At 41.7% G+C, this 19,687-nt stretch overlaps 1 protein-coding gene across 1 annotated transcript in view; it reads left to right on the top strand.

The window, feature by feature from the left end:
* BFSP1 (beaded filament structural protein 1) overlaps nucleotides 1-19,687 on the top strand; it is a 47,369-nt gene that overhangs the window by 13,584 nt on the left and 14,098 nt on the right. Inside the window, exon 4 of the mRNA XM_056121354.1 lies at nucleotides 18,118-18,225. Coding sequence (XP_055977329.1) covers nucleotides 18,118-18,225 — 108 coding nt within the window. The remainder of the gene's footprint in view (nucleotides 1-18,117; nucleotides 18,226-19,687) is intronic.

The following is a 19,687-nucleotide window of genomic DNA, read 5'->3' as shown; positions in this document are numbered from 1 at the left end:
GATAGCCAGGCTCGGGGGCAGGAGACTCTGTGTTGTTCTTGTTCTCTTCCAGGAGCTTGGTTTTATAGTCTCTGAATCTTGGCTGTTGATGGGATTACACGGCGCCAGGGGCATTTGGTGGGTGTAATGCCTACCTACTGGAATATAGGGTATCTGGGTGGAGGAGGCCCTCCTCCTCCTCCTCCTCCTGGGGCTGGAGCGATAGCACAGCGGGTAGGGCGTTTGCCTTGCACGCGGCCAACATGGCCTACCCGAGTTCGATTCCTCCGCCCCTCTCGGAGAGCCCGGCAAGCTACCGAGAGTATTCGATATGCCAGACACAGTAACAACAAAGTCTCCAATGGAGACGTTACTGGGCCCGCTCGAGCAAATCGATGATCAACGGGAGGGCCTTTACCTTTACCTTACCTTTACCTGGGTGGAGGAGGCCCAGTCCAGACCTGAGCAGGCTTGGATGTCTCAGTCTCGGGTCCCGCACACCTGGGTTCCTCTGCCGTTTCCTTCATGCGTGAGGCTTGTCTGAGTGTCTGGAGAGTGGTCTTAAGCATGGCTGTGGCTGGTTCTGGAGGTCTTCAACTCCCGGGGTTCTGCATAGGGTGGGGAGGGAAACTCAACCCAGGTGTTATTGTCTTATTGTCTAGTTATTCTCTTATTGTCTAGTTCTTGCTCTCAGAGAACCCAGCAGGCTACTGAGAGTACCCTGCCCACATAGGAGAGTCTGGAAAACTCCCCGTGGCATATTCAATATGCCCAAACCCAGTAACAATGATGGGTCTCATTCCCCTGACCCTGAAAGTGCCTCCAATGTAGCACTTCTAAAATCTCAGGACTAGGGTGAATGGAGACGTTACTGGTGCCTGCTCGAGGAAATCAGTGAATAACAGGATGACAATGATACAGTGAGTAAGGTACCAGAATTTCTAGTACTATTAATAATACTTTCCTTCTTGGGGTGGAAGCCACACCTGGCTGTGCTCAGGGCTTTCTTCTAGATTTGTGCTCAGGGACCACTCCTGACAGGGCTCAGGAGATCATATAAGGTACAGGGATGGAAGCCAGGTTAGTCACATGCAAGGCAAGTGCCCTACCTAATGTTCTATAGCTCTGACCTTAATTAGAACTTTCATGTATACATCATTTAAACACCTGTGGTTTTATTTTGGGGATTAACTTAATCCCCTAATGACTCATGATGTTGAACATGTTTTCATTTGCTTATTTGCCATTCATGTATCTTTTTTATGAAGTATCTGCTAAAATATTTGCCTCTTAAAAAGTTTAAGAGGCAAATATTTAACTCTTATTTAGGCTATTTACCCACTGTCACTGTCACTGTCCTCCCATTATTCATCGATTTTCTCGAGCGGGCCCAGTAACATCTCCATTGTGAGACTTTTGTTGTTACTGTGTTTGGCATATCGAATACGTCATGGGTAGCTTGCCATGAGGGCGAGATACTCTCGGTAGCTTGCCAGGCTCTCCGAGAGGGGCAGAGGAAACGAACTCAGGTCGGCCATGTTGGCTGCGTGCAAGGCAAATGCCTACCCGCTGTGCTATCGCTCCAGCCGTATTTACCCACACACCCCCATAAACAAGTACAGAGAGAGTCTGAGAAAATTAGTGACTATCTTTTCAAGATCAAGCTCTGCTACTGATTATGTAAGTTTGTGATGTAAAAACTATATAGAGAGAATAGATTATTGAAGTCTGATATTTTAGAATGCATATTTGGACGTAAAACACAGAGTGGAATATTCTACATTCCTTCTTTTGCTTTTGGGTCACACCTGGCAGTGCTCAAGGGAGTATGAGGAGGACGGGGGGGCATCAATTCATTAATTGATTTTATCTCCTTTACCCTCATCAACAATTTATTGTATTGTGAAGTGAAATAGTTTTAATTAGGGAAATATGAGAATGAGAGAAAGAAAGAGATGGAGGGATGGAGAGAGATAGAAAATGACACATTCAGGAGGCAGCCATTCAAGAAGGAACATGGGCTTCTACAATGGAGTGAGAGTCTGGCAGTACCCCATAAAAGTAAAAGCAAGGAATTGCATTCCTGCGGTTAAGATGTACACGACCTCTAGAATGAGAAATGTACCTTTTAAAAATTTAAACTAAAGTGTTTATTATTTTATGAAATTTTGTTTTTTAAATTTAGTCGCCATGATTGATAAAGCTGTTGACAGTAGAGTTTTAGGCATACAATGTTCCAACTCCATCCCACCACCAGTGTCCTCATCCCTTCACCAATGACCCTAGGTTCCCTATGACCCCCCAACTTGTCTCTTTGACACATATTTTTAATTATTGTAGTTTGGGGTTAGAGGATTAGATATATACAGATATGTAACCTCTACTAACCCAAGACCCCTCACCCTTACCCATGTATTACTTGCACACTGCTTCTTGCTTCCCTATCCCATTTTTCTCCTTTCTTGGCATTTTTGTTTCTGTAATCTAGGGCCTTAATGTTTACCCACTTTCAACACCTTGTATTTACTTGTCATGTTATTCTATATACCACATTAATAAGATTAGTGAGAATAACTGGTATTTGTCCTTGTCTGGCTTCAGTTAAAATGAGCTGTTCCAATGAACAAGAACAAACAATCAGTGCTTGTGGTAATGTCAAATGGCCCAGGCTCTTTAGAAAACAATATGGACATTCATCAAAGAAAAAAAAACTAGAAACAGAGATCCCATTTGATCTAGCAATATCACTTCTTGGAATATACCCGGGTTCCAAACACACACAGCAGAAACACCATCTGCACTCCTATGTTCATTGCAGCACTATTTACCATAGCCAGAATCTGGAAACCCTGAGTGCCTGGAAACAGATGTATGGATAAAGAAACTATGGTACATCTACACAATAGAATACTACACAGCTTTTAGGAAAAATGAGGTCATAAAATTTGCCAATAAACAGATGGACCTGGAGAGTATCATGCTGAGTGAATAAGTCAGAAGTAGAGGGACAGATATAGAATGACTGCATTTATTTGTAGGATATAAAAAATGTATGAAACTAATATCCAAGGCCAGGGAAAACAGGCCAGGAGGACTGGTTAATGACTGGTCAATGGTGTGGGAGATGGAGGGTAGTTAAGATAGAGAAGGGTCCATTATGATAATACTAGTTGGAAAGGATCACTCTGGACAAGAACTGAGTGTTGAAAGCAGGTATAGGAATATATATGACAACCTTTCAGCATCTGTATTACAAACATAATGGAGAAAGAGAGAGAGAGAGAAAGAGAGAGGAGAGAGAGAGAGAGAAGAGAGGTATCTGTCATAGAGGCAGGCTGTGGTGGTGGGGGAGTTGTTTGAAGGGGTGGAAGGGAAACTGGGGACACTGGTACTGGGAAATTACACTGGTGGAGGGATGGGTGTTGGAACATTATTTGACTGAAACGGAATCATGAATAATTTTGTAATGCACTATCTCATGGTGATTCAATAAAAAAATGATCTCTTCCAGTTCTATCCATGTTGCAATGAATTGCATATTTCATCATACCTTGTGGCTATATAGTATTCCATTGTTTATATATACCATAACTTCATTATCCATTCACCCATTTTTAGATACCTGGGTTGTTTTCATATTCTGGCTGTTGTACTGAGAATTGCAATGAACATAGGTGTGCACATATCTTTTCAAATGAATGTTTTTGTTCCTTGGGTATTGATTTCAAAAAGTGGAATTGGATTCGAAGTGGAATCTCCATCCTGTTTCTAATAAGGGCTCAACCAGGCAATACTTCCGTCAGCAATGTATGGAAGCTCCTTTTTCCTTGCACCCCTACAACAATGATTGGTTTTATATTCCTCAATACATGCCATTCTCTCTCTAGTGTGATTTCTCATTTCTCTTAGAATTTCATGGATAATAACGTGACAGTGAACATGTTTTCATTAATCTGTCTTCTTCGTAGAAGTGTCTCTTTATTTCCTCTTCCACATTTTTTTTTCTTTTTGGGTCACACCTGGCGATGCACAGGGGTTACCCCTGGCACTCAGGAATTACTCCTGGAGGTGCTCAGAGGACCATATGGGATGCTGGGAATCTAACCTGGGTCGGCCGCATGCAAGGCAAACGCCCTACCCATTGTGCTATCGTTCCAGCCCCCCTCTTCCACTTTTTTATGGAGCTGTTGGATTGATTGTTGTTGATCTTTGTGAGTGCTTTACATCTTGGATATCAGTCCTTTGTCAGCTGAATTGTGTGCAAACTTTCTACCAGTTAATAGGGTAACTTTAATTTTACTGTTTTTGTTTTCCGGTCACACCTGGTGGTGCTCAGAGCTTACTTCTGGATCTGCACTCAGGGACCACTTCTATCAGGGGGTCTGGGGACCATGTCTGGTGCCAGAGATCAAACCAGGGTGAGCACTTGCAAGGAAAACACCTTATCTTCTGTACTATCACTTTGACCTCAGGTAACTTTTAATGTTCACCTACATTTTTTTTGCCATGCAAAACTTAAAAACTTGATGTAATCCCATTTGTTTTAAAATTTAATTTTTTTATAGTAGTGTTAGGGCTGGAGCAATAGCACAGTAGTAGGGAGTTTGCCTTGCAAGTGGCCAACATGGCCGACCCGACTTCAATTCCTCCACCCCTCTCGAAGAGCCTGGAAAGCTACCGAGAGTATCTCGCCCACACAGCAAAGCCTGAGAAGCTACCCGTGATGTATTCGATATGCCAAAAACAGTAACAGCAAGTCTCACAATTTTGTTTGTACCCACTCCAGCAAATCAATGAACAATGGGAGGACAGTATCAGCCTCAGTATGGAAGTGTTAATGTTGTCCTACTGTATCTGTTTCCACCACCATTTCCCACATGACTACCACTGACAACCTCATTTCTCTTGAGAGAGTCCAAGAGTTTTTTTTTTTTCTTCTGGATTTCTGGCTTTTTGGGTCTCACCCAGCAATGCTCAGGGCTTTCTCCTGGCTCTACGCTCAGAGATTACTCCAAGGGTATGGGATGCCAGGGATTGAACCAGGGTCTGCTGTAGGCAAGGCATCTGCCCAACCACTGAACTATGTTTGGCTCCCTAGGGTTTATTTTCGTTTACCATTGTTCAGTTCTTTATTTTGTTCCTTTACATCCATGTGAATGAGATCATCCACCTGAGTGTGAGTGTTTACTTCCAGGCAATCAATTCTATTCCACTTATCTGTGAGTCTGATTTTATTCAGTACCACACTGTTTTAATTAACTTGCTTGTTGTATAGTTTAAGGCTAGGTAATGCAACGCTTCCCACTTTTTTGTTTGTTTTTGTGCCACACCTTACAGTGCTCAGGGGTCAGTCCTCACAGTGCTTAGCGGACATTATGTGGTGCCAAGGATTGAGCTAACATTTGCCACATGCAAAGCAAGCACCTGTATTGACTCCTATATTATTTTTATGCTCTTCTTTCCTATCTTATTTTCCCTCAGAATTGCTTTGATTATTGAGGGAGTTTTAAGGTTTCAGATAAATTATATAGCTTTTGTTCTGTGTTCGTGAAGAATGCCAATGGAATTTTGAGAGAGATTTCACTGATCTGTATAAAGTTTTGGTTAGTATAGTCTTTTAAAATAATTTTAACTCTTCCAAGCCTTCAATATGGAATATTTTAAATTTCTTTGTGTCCTCTCCTATTTCTTTTAATAGCAGCTAATAGTTTTCAAGGTATAAGTCTTTTACTTACTTTGTTAATTTGGACACAATTGTTTTTGGACACAATTATAAATGTAATTATTTAATTTAGCTCATTGTATATAGACATGCAAGAGAATTTTGCTTGATGATTTTAGTTTTATACTTTAGTAAAGGCCCTCCCGTTGATCGTCGATTTGCTCGAGTGGGCCCAGTAACGTCTCCATTGGAGACTTTGTTGTTACTGTGTCTGGCATATCGAATACTCTCGGTAGCTTGCCGGGCTCTCCGAGAGGGGCGGAGGAATCGAACTCGGGTCGGCCATGTTGGCCACTTGTAAGGCGAACGCCCTACCCGCTGTGCTATCGCTCCTATTTGTTTATTTTTCTTACATAATTTCTGTGACTAGGACATCCAATAGTATAATGAATAATAGTGGTAAAAGTGTACATTTTTGTCCTGTATCTAATCTCAGAGTGAAGGCTTTCATGTGTAGGATATGGCCTTTATCATATTAACATAAGTTCTAGACATCCACATTTTGTTGAGATTTACAACGAATGGGTATTTAATTTTATAAATTTTTTTCTCTGAATTAATGTAATCATTTGATACTTATTTATCCTTTTTTTTGGCTCTTTGGGTCACACTTGGGTCAATTCTCAGGGATTACTCCTGACTCTGCATTCAGGAATTACTTTTGGCGGTGCTTGGGAGACCATATGGGGTGCTGGGGATCGAACCTGTTTCATACAAGGCAAATGCCCTACTATCTAAATGTACTATCGCTCTGGCCCTGTTTATCCTTTTGTTTATGTGGTATATTGCATTAATTGATTTGTTTATTTTGAACCCTCTTTGCATCCTGGAGTGAGTCCCATTTGGTCATGGTCTATGAGTCTTTGAGAAGTATTGTTCAATTTTGTTTAAGTGTTTTTTTATTTTAGTTTTGGGATATAGCCAATGGTGCTCGGGGTCATTCCTGGCTTGGAGGGTTGTTCTTGGCAGTACTCAAGGGATACTGTGGTACCAGGGATTGAACATAGGCCTCCTGCATGCAAAGCATACTCTCAGACTATTGCATTCAGTCTTCTTAAACAGTATGATGTGAATATTGTTTCTTTTAACGTTGTGCCATAAATCTCATAAATTGTTTTTATACTCTTTATTTTTCTTTATTGATGGTGTCTTGTGCTTTATTGATGGTGTCTTATGTCTTATGAACTAAAGTCAATAATTCAAATTTTAGATTCTTCATTCTATGTCCAGGTCCTGCTAATAAGATTTTTAGTTCAAACAAACACCCAGAGTAGCTAAAGCAATTCTTGGGAAAAAGAAGTGGGGAGGCATTACCTGCCCAACCTCAAACTCTACTACAAAGCGGTAATAATTAAAACAACATGGTACTGGAACAAAGGCAGGTCTGCAGACCAATGGAACAGGGTGGAATGTCCGTACACACAACCCAAATGTATAAACATCTAATCTTTGATAAAGGATCAAGAAATGTGAAGTGGAGCAAGGAAAGCCTCTTTAACAAATGATGCAGCATAACTGGACAACCACATGCAAAACAATGAGCTTAGACCTTGACCTAACACCATGCACAAAAGTCAGATCAAAATGGATTAAAGATCTCAACATCAGGCCAAAATCCATAAGATACATCGAAGACAAGGTCGGCAAAAACCCTCCACGATATTGAGGTTAAGGGTATCTTTAAAGACGACACTCCACTGACCAGCCATGTGGAAACAGAGATAAACAAATGGGACTATCTTAAATTAAGAAGCTTCTGCGCCTCAAAAGATATAGTGACCAGAATACAAAGACAATTTGCAGAATGGGAAAGGGTATTCACCCAATACCCATCTGATAAGGGGTTGATATCAAGGATATACAAAGCACTGGTTGAACTCCACAAGAAGAAAACATACAACCCCATCAAAAACTGGGGTAATGAAATGAACAGAAACTTTCTCAAAGAAGAAATCAGAATGACTAAAAGGCACATGAGAAAATGCTCTACATCACTAATAATCAGGGAGATGTAGATCAAAACAACAATGAGATATCATCTCACACCACAGAAACTGGCCCACATCCAAAAGAACAAAAGCAACAGGTGTTGGCTCAGATGTTGGGAGAAAGGGACTCTCCTTGTGGTTGGAGTGATAGCACAGCAGGTAGGGCGTTTGCCTTGAAAGCGGGTTCGATCCCTGGCATCCCATATGGTTCCCTAAGCACTGCCAGGAGTAATTCCTGAGTGTAAAGCCAAGAGTAACCCCTGAGCATTGCTGGGTGTGACCCAAAAAGGAAAAAAAAATAAAATAAATTAAAAAAAAAAGAAAGGGACTCTTCTTCACAGCGGGTGGGAATGCCGACTGGTCCAGCCCTTTTGGAAAATAGTATGGACAATTCTCAGAGCTCCCATTTGATCCAGCAATAGCACTCCTGGAAATATATCCAGGAGAGGAAAAAAAATCGCCGAAATGACATCTGCACTTCTATGTTCATTGCTGCACTGTTCACAATAGCCAAAATCTGGAAAACACCCAAGTGCCCGAGAACAGATGACTGGTTAAAGAAACTTTGGTACATCTATACAATGGAGTACTATGCAGTTGTTAGAAAAGATGAAGTCATGAAATTTACATACAAGTGGTACTACATGGAAAGTATCATGCTAAGTGAAATGAATCAGAAAGAGAGGGACAGACATAGAAAGATTGCATTCATCTGGGGAATACAAAGTAACAAAATAGGAGACTAACATCCAAGAATAGTCAAGATAAGTACCAGGAAGTTCACTCCATGGCTTGAAGCATTGCTGGGGGAAAGGGCAGCTCAGATGGAGAAGGTAACACCAAGCAAAGGGTGTAGTGAGGATCCTCCCAGGATGGGAGATGCATGCTGAAAGTAGACTATAGACTGAACATGATTCCACTCATTGCCTCTTTTGCAAACTTCAGCAACCAAAAGGAGAGAGAGAACAAAAGGGAATGGCCTGACACAGAGGCAGGATGGGATGGGGGATGGGAGGGCAGAGAGGGTTACTGGGATCATTAGGGGTGGAGAATGGGCACTGGTGGAGGGAAGGGTACTCGATCATTGTATAACTGAAACTCAAGCACAAAAACTTGTAAGGTCAACAACTGTATCTCATGATGTTTCTCTAATAAAAAAAAATAAAATAAATTTTTAGTTCAGCCACTGTACACTTTAGCTCATTCATTTCTGTTAAGGTTTTTCATGCCTTATTTTAGACTTTCTCCAAAATTACTGATGGTCTCTTTCAATGATATATTTTCTCTGAATGTTGATGGGATTGCTGTTTATAAGTCTTGCTCAAATAGTCTAGAAAATTCTGCTGTTTGGGATTTTTCTGGGCTTTTGTGCCCATTCTTTGTTGAAGGTGAATTTCTCTATTGTGTCTCTTTTCTGGTGCTATGGGTGGGCTATGAGTAGCATTCCAAGCATGAGCTAGCTTGAAAAATAATTGAGAGCTCATGCTTGCCAAATTGTGCCAGTGTCTGTGGTTTTCTAATTGTGTGGGCCTGCATGTTCCTGGTTTGTGGTTTCATGTTACCTATAGCAGTTACAGTGCTGTGTGGATTTGCAGTCACAAACTTACTATGTTGCCTATATTCCTAAGGTTGGGCAGGCCTGTGTTACACCCCTGTAACCCTGAGCAACCCTGGTACCACTTCGGATATCTGTGTCTGACGAGACCTGGAGGTTTATATGGCCAAGTTCAAGCCCTTCCAGGGGCACTTCCTGCAGTCATTAATTTGATGATATCAGTGATCTCACAGAATGGATAATACAACAGGCATAGATGGATCTGCCATCAGCTTTCCTTCAAAGATGTGGGAAATATTTGACTTGTAGGCCATATAAGTCCTGAAAAATCATTGATCTGGCCTGGTACATGATGGGACAGACACAAGTAATTATGAACTGCCCTCAGCCCCAGCCCATCTTCCTGTATTATATGGCTTATGAATGATACACAGATGATTCCTGGCAGAAAAAGTTTCCCCAACCCAGCTGTAGGATGTCCCTTTCACCTCACTGCCCAGAATTGGATGTGAGTTGGAGGAAGGAAGCTCTTTAATGCTTTTCCATGTCTTGTGGAGGCAGTATTGCTCCAATCACTGCTGCTCTGCCCTCAATTTAGAATGGAGGAAATTGTTCTCAAGTAGCTTCCTGCTCTAAAAAGGCTCAGAGCAAGTTTTCAGGGGACTGCTGAAGGCTGTGAATATCTTGCCAATTTCATAGGTTTCCTCTAGCTTAGGCTTTGTTAGAGTGGAGACTAATTAAGCCCAGGTGTTAATTCTCATCTTGCCATTCTGTCTCTTAGTGCAAAGTTCTGAGCTTTTTATCTTTGCTACGACCCCCATCTCACCTTCTCTCTGGGGGCATACCCATTAGCTCTGAAATGTGTGCAGCTATGAGTTGAGTTCCATAGTAACCAGTCTCCCAGAGCTGGTGACTATTCACCAGTGGATTTTCTCTGTGAAGCCCCACCTGAGATTATGCACATAATTCAGGTATTCTGCAGTGTGTGTGTATGTGTGTGTGTACAGGAGTGTTCACAGACCCTCTCCTTACAATGACCATTTGTTTGAAGGCCTGAAAACATCTTTCTCCCTCTTCTAATGTCATTTAACCATCTCAGTCCCACCTTTTCCTGTTGGGGCAATAGCTGGAGGAGGGGGGTGGAGTTGTACACATGTATGACTGTGCTGTTTACACATTTCATTGTGGTTCTCACATCAGGTTGTGGCTCTCAGGACCTTGTCTGCAGATCTCATTGACTGAGCATTTGTTGCCCTCTGTATATGATGCTCACACAATAGTCACAATTCCAGGCTTGCTTGCCCATATGTTTTAGGTTCAGTGCTCACCAGCGGTTGCACACAGTTGCTGTGGTGCTTACACACTCCTCGCTGAGAAACATTCCTTGCAGTACTGAGGGAATCATAGACAGTGAAGGTGTCAGAACTGCACCCAGCAGATGTGATGACATTGAAGACTGTGTTTGCAAGGTAGGTGTTCTAAGTCACAGAGCCATTCCTCCCTCTCTGAGGTTTTGTTTGTTTTAAATTAATAAAAAAATTTTCAAGCTATGGTGGGTGGGTACTCGATCATTATATAACTGAAACCCAAGCACAAAAACTTGTAAGTCTACAACTGTATCTCATGGTGTTTCACTAATAAAAAAAAATGTCTCCACGTTTGCACCGAAGGACACTTTTAGACTCTACCAAGACACATCTTAGAGGCAGGAAAATCGCATTTGTTTTTGATCTTCATGAGGATATTCTTGTCCACGTTGCCCACTAGTGACCATCACATGTTCCATTCTCTGTAACCAAGTTGTACAAAGGCCTAAGCAAGGTAGCTTTTATTTATTTATTCATTCATTTAATTAATTAATTAATTAGCGAGACACCATGAGGTACAGTTGTAGACTTACAAACTTTCGTGCTTGGGTTTTACTTATACAATGATTGTGTACCCATCCCTTCACCAGTGCCCATTCTCTACCACCAATGAACCCAGTAGCCTTCCCACCTCTGCACTCCATTCCCCCACGTCCCACCTCTGTGGCAGGGCATTCCCTTTTGCTCTCTTTCCCTTAGGGTGTTGTGGTTTGCAATAGAGATATTGCGTGGCCATCATGTTCAGTTTATAGTCTACTTTCAGCACACATCTCGCATCCTGAGAGAATCCTTCTAACACCCTTTACTTGGTGTTCCCTTCTTTATCTGAGTTGCCTTTCCCCCAGCATGTGATACCAGATTCCAAGCCGTGGAGCAGACCTCCTGGTACTTATCTCAACTATTCTTGGGTGTTCGTCTCCCATTCTGTTATTTTATGTTCCCCAGATGAGTGCAGTTTTTCTATGTCTGTCCCTCACTATCTGACTCATTTCACTTAGCATGATACTTTCCATGTAGAACCACTAGTATGCAAATTTCATAACTTCATTATTTCTAACAGCTGCATAATATTCCACTGTGTAGATGTACCACAGTTTCTTTAACCAGTCATCTGTTCTCAGGCACTCGGTTTTTTTTCCAGATTTTGTCTATTGTGAACAGTGAGGTCATAGAAGCCCTAGCCAAACAGGGCGTTAAACCTCAATTCATCAGGATCCTCTGTGAGCTACCAGGTTCTCACCATTCTACAAGGAAGTGATCATCCATGTCAAGAGAGGGATTCGGCAGGGTGATACATTTCACCGAAACTCTTCAGTGCCATCCTCGAGTACATCATGTGACAAATGGAATGGGAAGGAATGGGAGTGAAGATAGACAGTCGGCAACTACACCACCTCTGCTTCGCTGATGACATCGTTCTAATAACACCAAACATTAACCAATCGGCACAAATGCTGGCCGACTTCTATGTGAGTGTGGAAAGATCGGGTTATAGCTGAATCTCACGAAGACAATGTTCATGAGAAATGGACTCGTTCCTGACATTCTATTCACTCTCAACAGAACAAACACCTCCAAATGCAACAGTTATGTGTACTTAGGTCAAGAACTCAACATGACGAATGACCTGGCATCTGAGTTGCGCAGAAGGAAGAGAGCGACTTAGAACGCCTTCAAGAGCATCAAAGAAATAGCTAAGAGGACGAAGAACCTCTTCGATTCCACTGTTCTTCCTGCATTAACATATGCCTCAGAGACCTGGGCCTTATAAAAACAGGATGAAAACGCTATTTGGGTCTCCCAAAGAGGAATGGAAAAAGCTATGCTTGGAGTATCATGCTTCACTCAAGTGAGAGAAAGAATCTGGAGTTCTGACCTCCATCAACAATGGAGAATCAGGGACGCTGTCTCGTTTGCCAAGGTGTCGAAAATCAGATGGGCTGGACACATAATGCGATTTTTTTTTTTTTGCTTTTTGGGTCACAACTGGTGATGCTTAGGGGTCACTCCTGAATCATGCATTCAGGAATCATTCCTGGCGGTGCTCAGGGAACCATATGGGATGCTGGGAATTGAACCCAGGTCGGCTGCGTGCAAGGCAAACACCCTACCCGCTGTGCTATCGCTCCAGCCCCCGTAATGCGATTTTGAGATGACCCCTGGACTAGAGCTATTACCGAGTGGATTCCATGGGGTGTCAAAAGATCTTGTGGAAACCCACCTACAAGATGGTCTGACTTCTTTGTCAAGACCCTGAACAAGTGATTTGAGACTCTTTGTGTTCCTGGAGTGAGCAGATGCCATTGAGCTACACTAGCATGCAACAGGGACAAATGGAGATGTTACTGGCGCCTGCTTGAGCAAATCGATGAGTAACAGGATGTCAAGTGATCAAGTGAACAGTACTGAAATGAACATAGAAGTGCAGATGTCATTTCAACTATACTTTTTTGACTCTTCGGGATATGTTCCCAGGAGTGGCATTGCTGGGTCAAATGGGAGCTCAATTTCTAATTTTTTGAGAATCATCCATACTGTTTTCCAAAAGGACTTAACCAGTCGGCATTCCCACCAGCAGTGAAGGAGAGTCCCCTTTCCCCCACATCTGTGCCAACACCGGTTACTTTTGTTCTTTTGGATGTGGGCCAGTTTCTATGGTGTGAGGTGATATTTCATTGTTCTTTTGATCTGCATCTCCCTGATGATTAGTGCTGTAGAGCATTTTCTCATGTGCCTTTTAGCCATGAAACTTTCTTTGAGAAAGTTTCTCTTCATTTTGTTACCCCGTTTTTTGATGGGGTTGGATGTTTTCTTCTTGTGGAGTTCAACCAGTGCTTTGTATATTTTTTATATCAACCTCTTATCAGATGGGTCACTGTTACTGTCACTGTCCTCCCATTGTTCATAGATTTGCTCGAGCGGGCCCAGTAACGTCTCCATCGTGAGACTTGTTGTTACTGTGTTTGGCATATCAAATACGAATACATCACGGGTAGCTTGCTAGCCTTTGCCGTGCGGGTGAGATACTTTCAGTAGTTTGCCATTTGCCGGGCTCTCTGAGAGGGGTGGTGTAATTGAAGTCAGGTCGGCCATGTCGGCCACGTGCAAGGCAAACACCCTACCACTGTGCTATCGCTCCAGCTCATCGGATGGGTATTAGGTGAATATCCTTTCCCATTCTGTAGATTGTCTTTGTATTCTGGTCAGTGTATCTTTTGTGGTGTATAAACTTCTTAGTTTAATATAGTCCCATTTGTTTTTCTCTGTTTCCACTTGGTTGGTCTGTAGCATGTCATCTTTGAAGATACCATTAGCGTAAATATCGTGGAGGGTTTTTGCCGACCTTGTCTTCAATGTACCTTGTGGATTCTGGTCTGATGTTGAGGTCTTTAATCCACTTTTATCTGACTTTTGTGTGTGATGTTTAGTTGAGGTCTACGCCCATTTTTTTTTTTTGCATGAGGTTGTCCAGTTATGCTGTACCATTTGTCAAAGAGGTTTTCCTTGCTCTACTTCACTTTCTCTGCACCTATTGATATAATCATATGGTTTTTATCTTTACTTTTATTGATATGATGGATTATGTTGATTGATTTCTGAATGTTAAACCATCCTTGCATCCCTGGGATGAATCCCACTTGGTCGTGGTGTATGATCTTTTTGATGAGCTGTTGGATTCTATTTGCTAATATTTTGTTGAGGATCTTTACATCCGTGTTCATCAGAGGTATTGGCCTGTAATTTTCTTTGTTAGTGGTATCTTTGTTTGCTTTCGGTATTAGGGAGATATGTGCCTCATAGAAACTGGTAGAGTTCCTGTTTTTTTCAGTTTCCTGGAAAAACTTGAGGAGAACTGGCAGCAGGTCTTCTTTAAAGGTTTGGAAGAATTCGCTAGTGAATCCATTTGGGCCTGGGCTTTTGTTTTTGGGAATACTTTTGATTACAGTTTCGATTTCCTTGATATAAATGGGTCTATTCAGGTATTCCAAGTCTTTCTGGCTCAGTCTTGGGAGATTTTAGGAATCCAGGAATTTATCCATTTCTTCTAGGTTCTCTTGTTTCTCTTGTTCTCTTGGCATACGGACTCTCAAAGTAGTCTCTGATGATCTTTTGAATTTCATTGGTTTCTGTTGTGATGTCCCGTTTTTCATTTCTGATTCGGTTTATTAGGGTTCTCTCTCTCTTTCTTTGTGAGTCTTGCTCTTGTTTTATCAATCTTGTTTATTTTCTCAAAGAAGCAGCCCTTGGTTTCATTTACCTTTTGGATTGATTTTTGGGTTTCCATGTTGTTAATTTCTGCTCTTAGTTTTATTATTTCTTTCCTTTGGCCAGGTTTGGGTTCCTTCTGTTGGTCTTTTTCTAAGATCTTGAGCTGATAAGTCACGTTATCTATGTTGGCTATAAGTTGCCTATCTCTTTGCTTTGCTATAAGTTGCAACGCTATAAGCTTTCCTCTTAACACGGCTTTAACTGCGTCCCATAGGTTCTGGTAGCTCGTGTCTTCATTCTAATTTGTTTCCAGGTATCTTTTGATTTTATCCTTGACTTCCCTCCTGACCTACTCATTGTTCAACATTGAGTTGTTTAATTTGCAGGTGTTTGATTTGCTTCTCCGTGTCTGTGTGTGATTGCTTCCATCTTCAGCTCAACGTGGTCTGAAAAGATGGTTGATACAATTTCTATATTCCTGATTCTATTGAGGTATGTTTTGTGACCCAGCACGTGGTCTATTTTAGAGAATGTTCTGCATGCACTGGAAAAGAATGTATATTCTTTCTTTTGGGGTGTAAAGCCCTGTCTAGGTCTGTTAGCCCTCTCTCTTCTATTTCTTTCTTAAAAGCCAGTGTTTCCTTGCTGATATTTGTTCTTGTTGATCTATCCAGAGGTGATAGGCAATATTGAAGTCTCCAACTACTATTGTATTGCTAGCAATGTCCTCCTTAAAATATGTTAGCAGCTGTTTTAAGTATTTAGCTGGTCCCTCATTAGGTGCATATACACTTAAGAGTGTGACTTCTTCCTGTTGTACCTATCCCTTGATAAATAGAAAATGGCCTTTGCTGTCCCTTCTAATCCTTTTCAACCTGAAATCTATGTTGTCGGATACTAGTATGGCCACCCCAACCTTTTTGAGGGAGTTTTTTGTTTGCAGGATTGTTTTCCATCCTTTAACTTTGAGTCTGTGTTTGCTCTGACTGTTCAGATGAGTTTTTTGTAGGAGCAGACTTTTAGTTTCAGTTTCTGGATCCATTTTGTCACTCTGTATCTCTTGATTTGTGCATTTAGACCATTGACATTGAGAAAGATTATTTTCATGGGGTTTTGTGCCATCTTTCTGTCAGGGTTTGTTGTGCTTATGGGTATTTTTCTTCTTGAATTATAGGAGCCCCTTTAGTCCTTCTTTTAGGTTTGGTTTTGAGTCTATGAAGTTCCTGAGCTGTTGTTTATCTTTTAAATGGTGTATTGTTCCATTGAGTTTGAGTGAAAGTTTAGCTGGAAAAAGTATTCTTGGTGAGGCGTTCATTTCATTAAGTTTTTTTCACTATATCCCACCATTGTCTTCAGGCTTGGAGGGTTTTCTCTGATAGGTCTGTTGTAAATCTGAGGGGTGCTCCTAAGTATGTGATTTCCTTATTTGATCTTGCTGCTTGAAGTTTTGTGTCTCTATCCATGGCATCAATCATTCTGACTATGATATGCCTTGAAGTGTTTTTATTAGGGTCTCTTTTAGCTGGCACCTGTCTGGCTCCTTGGATCTGGTTGTCTGTATTCTTTAACTCTGGAAACTTTTCAGCAATGATTTCTTTCACTGTGGCTTTTTCATTGGAGTTGCCTCCCTTTTCTTTTGGTACTCCGATGATTCTAATGTTGTTCCTCTTGGCGTCATCCCCTAGGTCTCTGATTCGCCTTAGAGCTATTTTGAGGTCTTTCCCCATTGTTTGTTTTTGCCTATACAATTTCTGCCACTCATCTTCAAGCTCACGGATCCTATCTTCAGCTGTAGTCATTCTACTGTTGAGGGCACCCACTGAGTTTTGTATTTCATCTACCAAATCCTTTATTTGTGACGCTTCTTTTTTGTAGCATTTTTATTTCTGCTCTCATTTCTTTCCGTATTTTCTTGACTATCCGATCCACTGTTTCTTTCATTTCTCCTTTAATTTTCTGGATGTCTGCTCCATTGATTCTTTGAGTTCTTTGAACATCCTCAGTATTTCATCTCGTAATTCTTTATTGGAGAGATCGTATTTGTGGGTAACCCCTGTTGAGGATTCGGGACTCTTCGTCCTCTCCTTGTAATGGAGTTTTGCACTGTTTCTTCACGCTGTTGTGGTTGTATAGAGGTAAAACCTTCAAGTTCACCAGCACTGTTCCCTCTTATTGAGGGAAATGATTCTGAATAGGTTCGTTGGATGGTGGTCAACCTTCTCCCCTTCTAGAATGTCTTTCCTTTCAGACATTATTCTGTGATTTATGATAGGTATCTAGTGAAGCATTGGAGGAGGTGTTCTTTAGTAGTGGGCTTCTACAGCTTCTTGCGTACAATGGTCTTTTGTTGGAATTGGGGTACGCCAGTGGTTTATTGTCATATTGTGTTTGAGGCATCAAGGGCATTTTCCACAGAATTAGGTGATGAAGGTTGGGATGTGAGTCAAGCGTGCTGGGAGTGGGAAATTTCACTGAGGCTGCTGGCCTCACAGAAGGCCATGCCCACTTTTGAGGAGGCCATGCCCCCTACAGTGGAGGCCACACCCCCAGCCCCAGTGAAATGTTGAGAGGGTTGGTGGCTAGTTCACAAGGTAGCTTTTCTAAAAGTCTTCATTCTTCCCTATTCTCTTCCCTTTGTTGTTTTGATAATCAGGGGTCACACACACTTGGCTAGAAGCTTTTTGCAGGCTGGTGTGAGGGCAGGATTTAAGGTGAATAGGAAGCTGCAGAGAAAAGGTCCCTAGATCTCCCACTCACACATTTGATGGCTCAGGAAAAGGCATCAGCAGTGGCATGTCTTAGTCAGCTGGGGCTGCTGTAACAAATTACGCAGACCGAAATCTCAGTTGACAGCCATCTATTTCTCATACTTCTCTAAGCTGAAGTCCAAGATCAGGGTTCCAGCAGATTAAGTTCCTGGTAAGGACGCATCACCTGACCTGCAGGCAGTTGCTTACCCATCATGTCCTCACAGGCCTTTTCTTTGATATATGCTTCTTCCTCTCTGTTGAACTGGTCCTACTCTAATGCTCTCAATTATCCCCCAAAGATCATCTTGGGTTTGGGTTTCACCATATGAATTATTAGGAGGGCGTACAAACATAATAGGGCTTACCATTTTTGCTCTTGCTAAGCATATACGAGTTTTTTTAAATAATTTTTTATTAGTTAATCACCTGATCTACACTTACAAATTTTCGTGCTTGTTTCAGTCATACAATGCTCGTGTACCCATCCCTCGGCCAGTCATATGCGAGTATTGTAACTACTATTTTTGTTTTCTTTTGTTTTGCACAGGAAAAGTCTGTAACTGAACAGGAAGTGGCTGCTTTGCAGAGTGAATTGCAAGAGTCCCAGGAGGTGCTCTCTGCCCTTCAGGTGCAGCGAACTGAGCTTCAGACCCAGGTACAGCTCATCCCCTCATTCACTGCCCCACCATGGGCATTCATGTCTAATGTTTTTTTGTTTGTTTTTGAGCCACACCTAATGGTGCTCAGGACTTACTCCTGGCTCTGCACTCAGAATTACTCCTCACTATCCTCAGGGGACCATATGGAACGCTGGGGATCAAACCCAGGTTGGCCACATGCAAGGGAAACACCCCAAATGCTGTACTATTGCTCTGGCCCTTATGTCTCAGTTTGAATCAGCTTTCAGAACACTTTTTATCCTGGTACCAGTATATGCTGCAAAGTACATAGGTATCCAGCTCAGCAAGTTCCTGCACATATACCACACCTGTGTACCCAGAACTCTGATTTAGAAATGGGGTATTCTGAGTAGGGTACCAGTTGTTCCAAATTCCTCCAGAGTTATGGGTTTCCCAGGATGTAGGATTTTCATGCCCAAGTTGGAAATATCCTGGGACGATGTAGGCAATGGGTTATGCTATATTTAGCCTTTCAGAGACATCCCAATAGGCAGGTGATTCCAATTTCTATAAATTCCACTTGCTTTTTTCCAGGTTGTATTTTGTAAAAACATTAATAAGTAAATGGACACATGCTGGGATTTTACTTACACTTGTTCAAATCTTTATTTTCCCTTTGCCTTCTCATGACCTAAAATCTCTCCTTTGGGATTGGATTACAAACCTTTGAAAGAACTGCTGTGCTGTTGTTCGCCTCTCCTTAGGATTTGTAGCTCGCTTTTCTATCTACACACCTGTTAGATGTAAGAACTAAACAGCAACATCCAATCCTAATTCATGACTTCTTGGTTAATCAACTTTCTATTTTTATCCCCCTTGATTCTTTCAAGGATTTATTTACTCCTGACCATTCCAATGTGCATAAAATACTGTGTCTTCATACAGTCAGGAACAGCATTTCCAAATGCGAAAATAAATTGGCATTAGCTTTTACAGCTTTTAGAACATGATAACAAAAAATTGTAAAAAAATATTTCTCCAGAAGACCTCATTTGCACTTCATGTTACGTTTTCTCTATCCCATCACCAGTGCCTATTATATGTTACTTTGTCTCTATCTCATAACCACAGCATTTTCCCTCCAAAGTCACAGTGAAATGGGGTACACTTTGTGAGTAGTCAGTTTCCTCCAAAACTGCTCAGGATCTCATCTCTGGAATCTTCAGAGTTTAGATATTTTATTTCCGCCCCATCATGTACACACAGCTCCTTGGGACAACAACTCTCATTGGCCCCCGGCAAGCAAACCAGGGTCTAGTGATTGTTCCTTAAGGTAAAAAAACAACTGTCACTGTCCTCCCGTTGTTCATCGATTTTGCTCTAGCGGGCTCAGTAACGTCTCCATTGTGACACTAGTTACAGTGTTTGGTATATTGAATATGCATGGAAAGCTTGCCAGGCTTTGCCATGCGGGTGAGATACTCTCGGTAGCTTGCC

This window comes from Sorex fumeus, unplaced genomic scaffold, assembly GCF_029834395.1.
Source record: "Sorex fumeus unplaced genomic scaffold, SorFum_2.1 ptg000044l, whole genome shotgun sequence".
Classification (NCBI taxonomy): Eukaryota; Metazoa; Chordata; class Mammalia; order Eulipotyphla; family Soricidae; genus Sorex; species Sorex fumeus.
The sequence above is the reverse complement of the archived record's forward strand: the minus strand, read 5'-3'. Positions and strand labels throughout refer to the sequence as shown.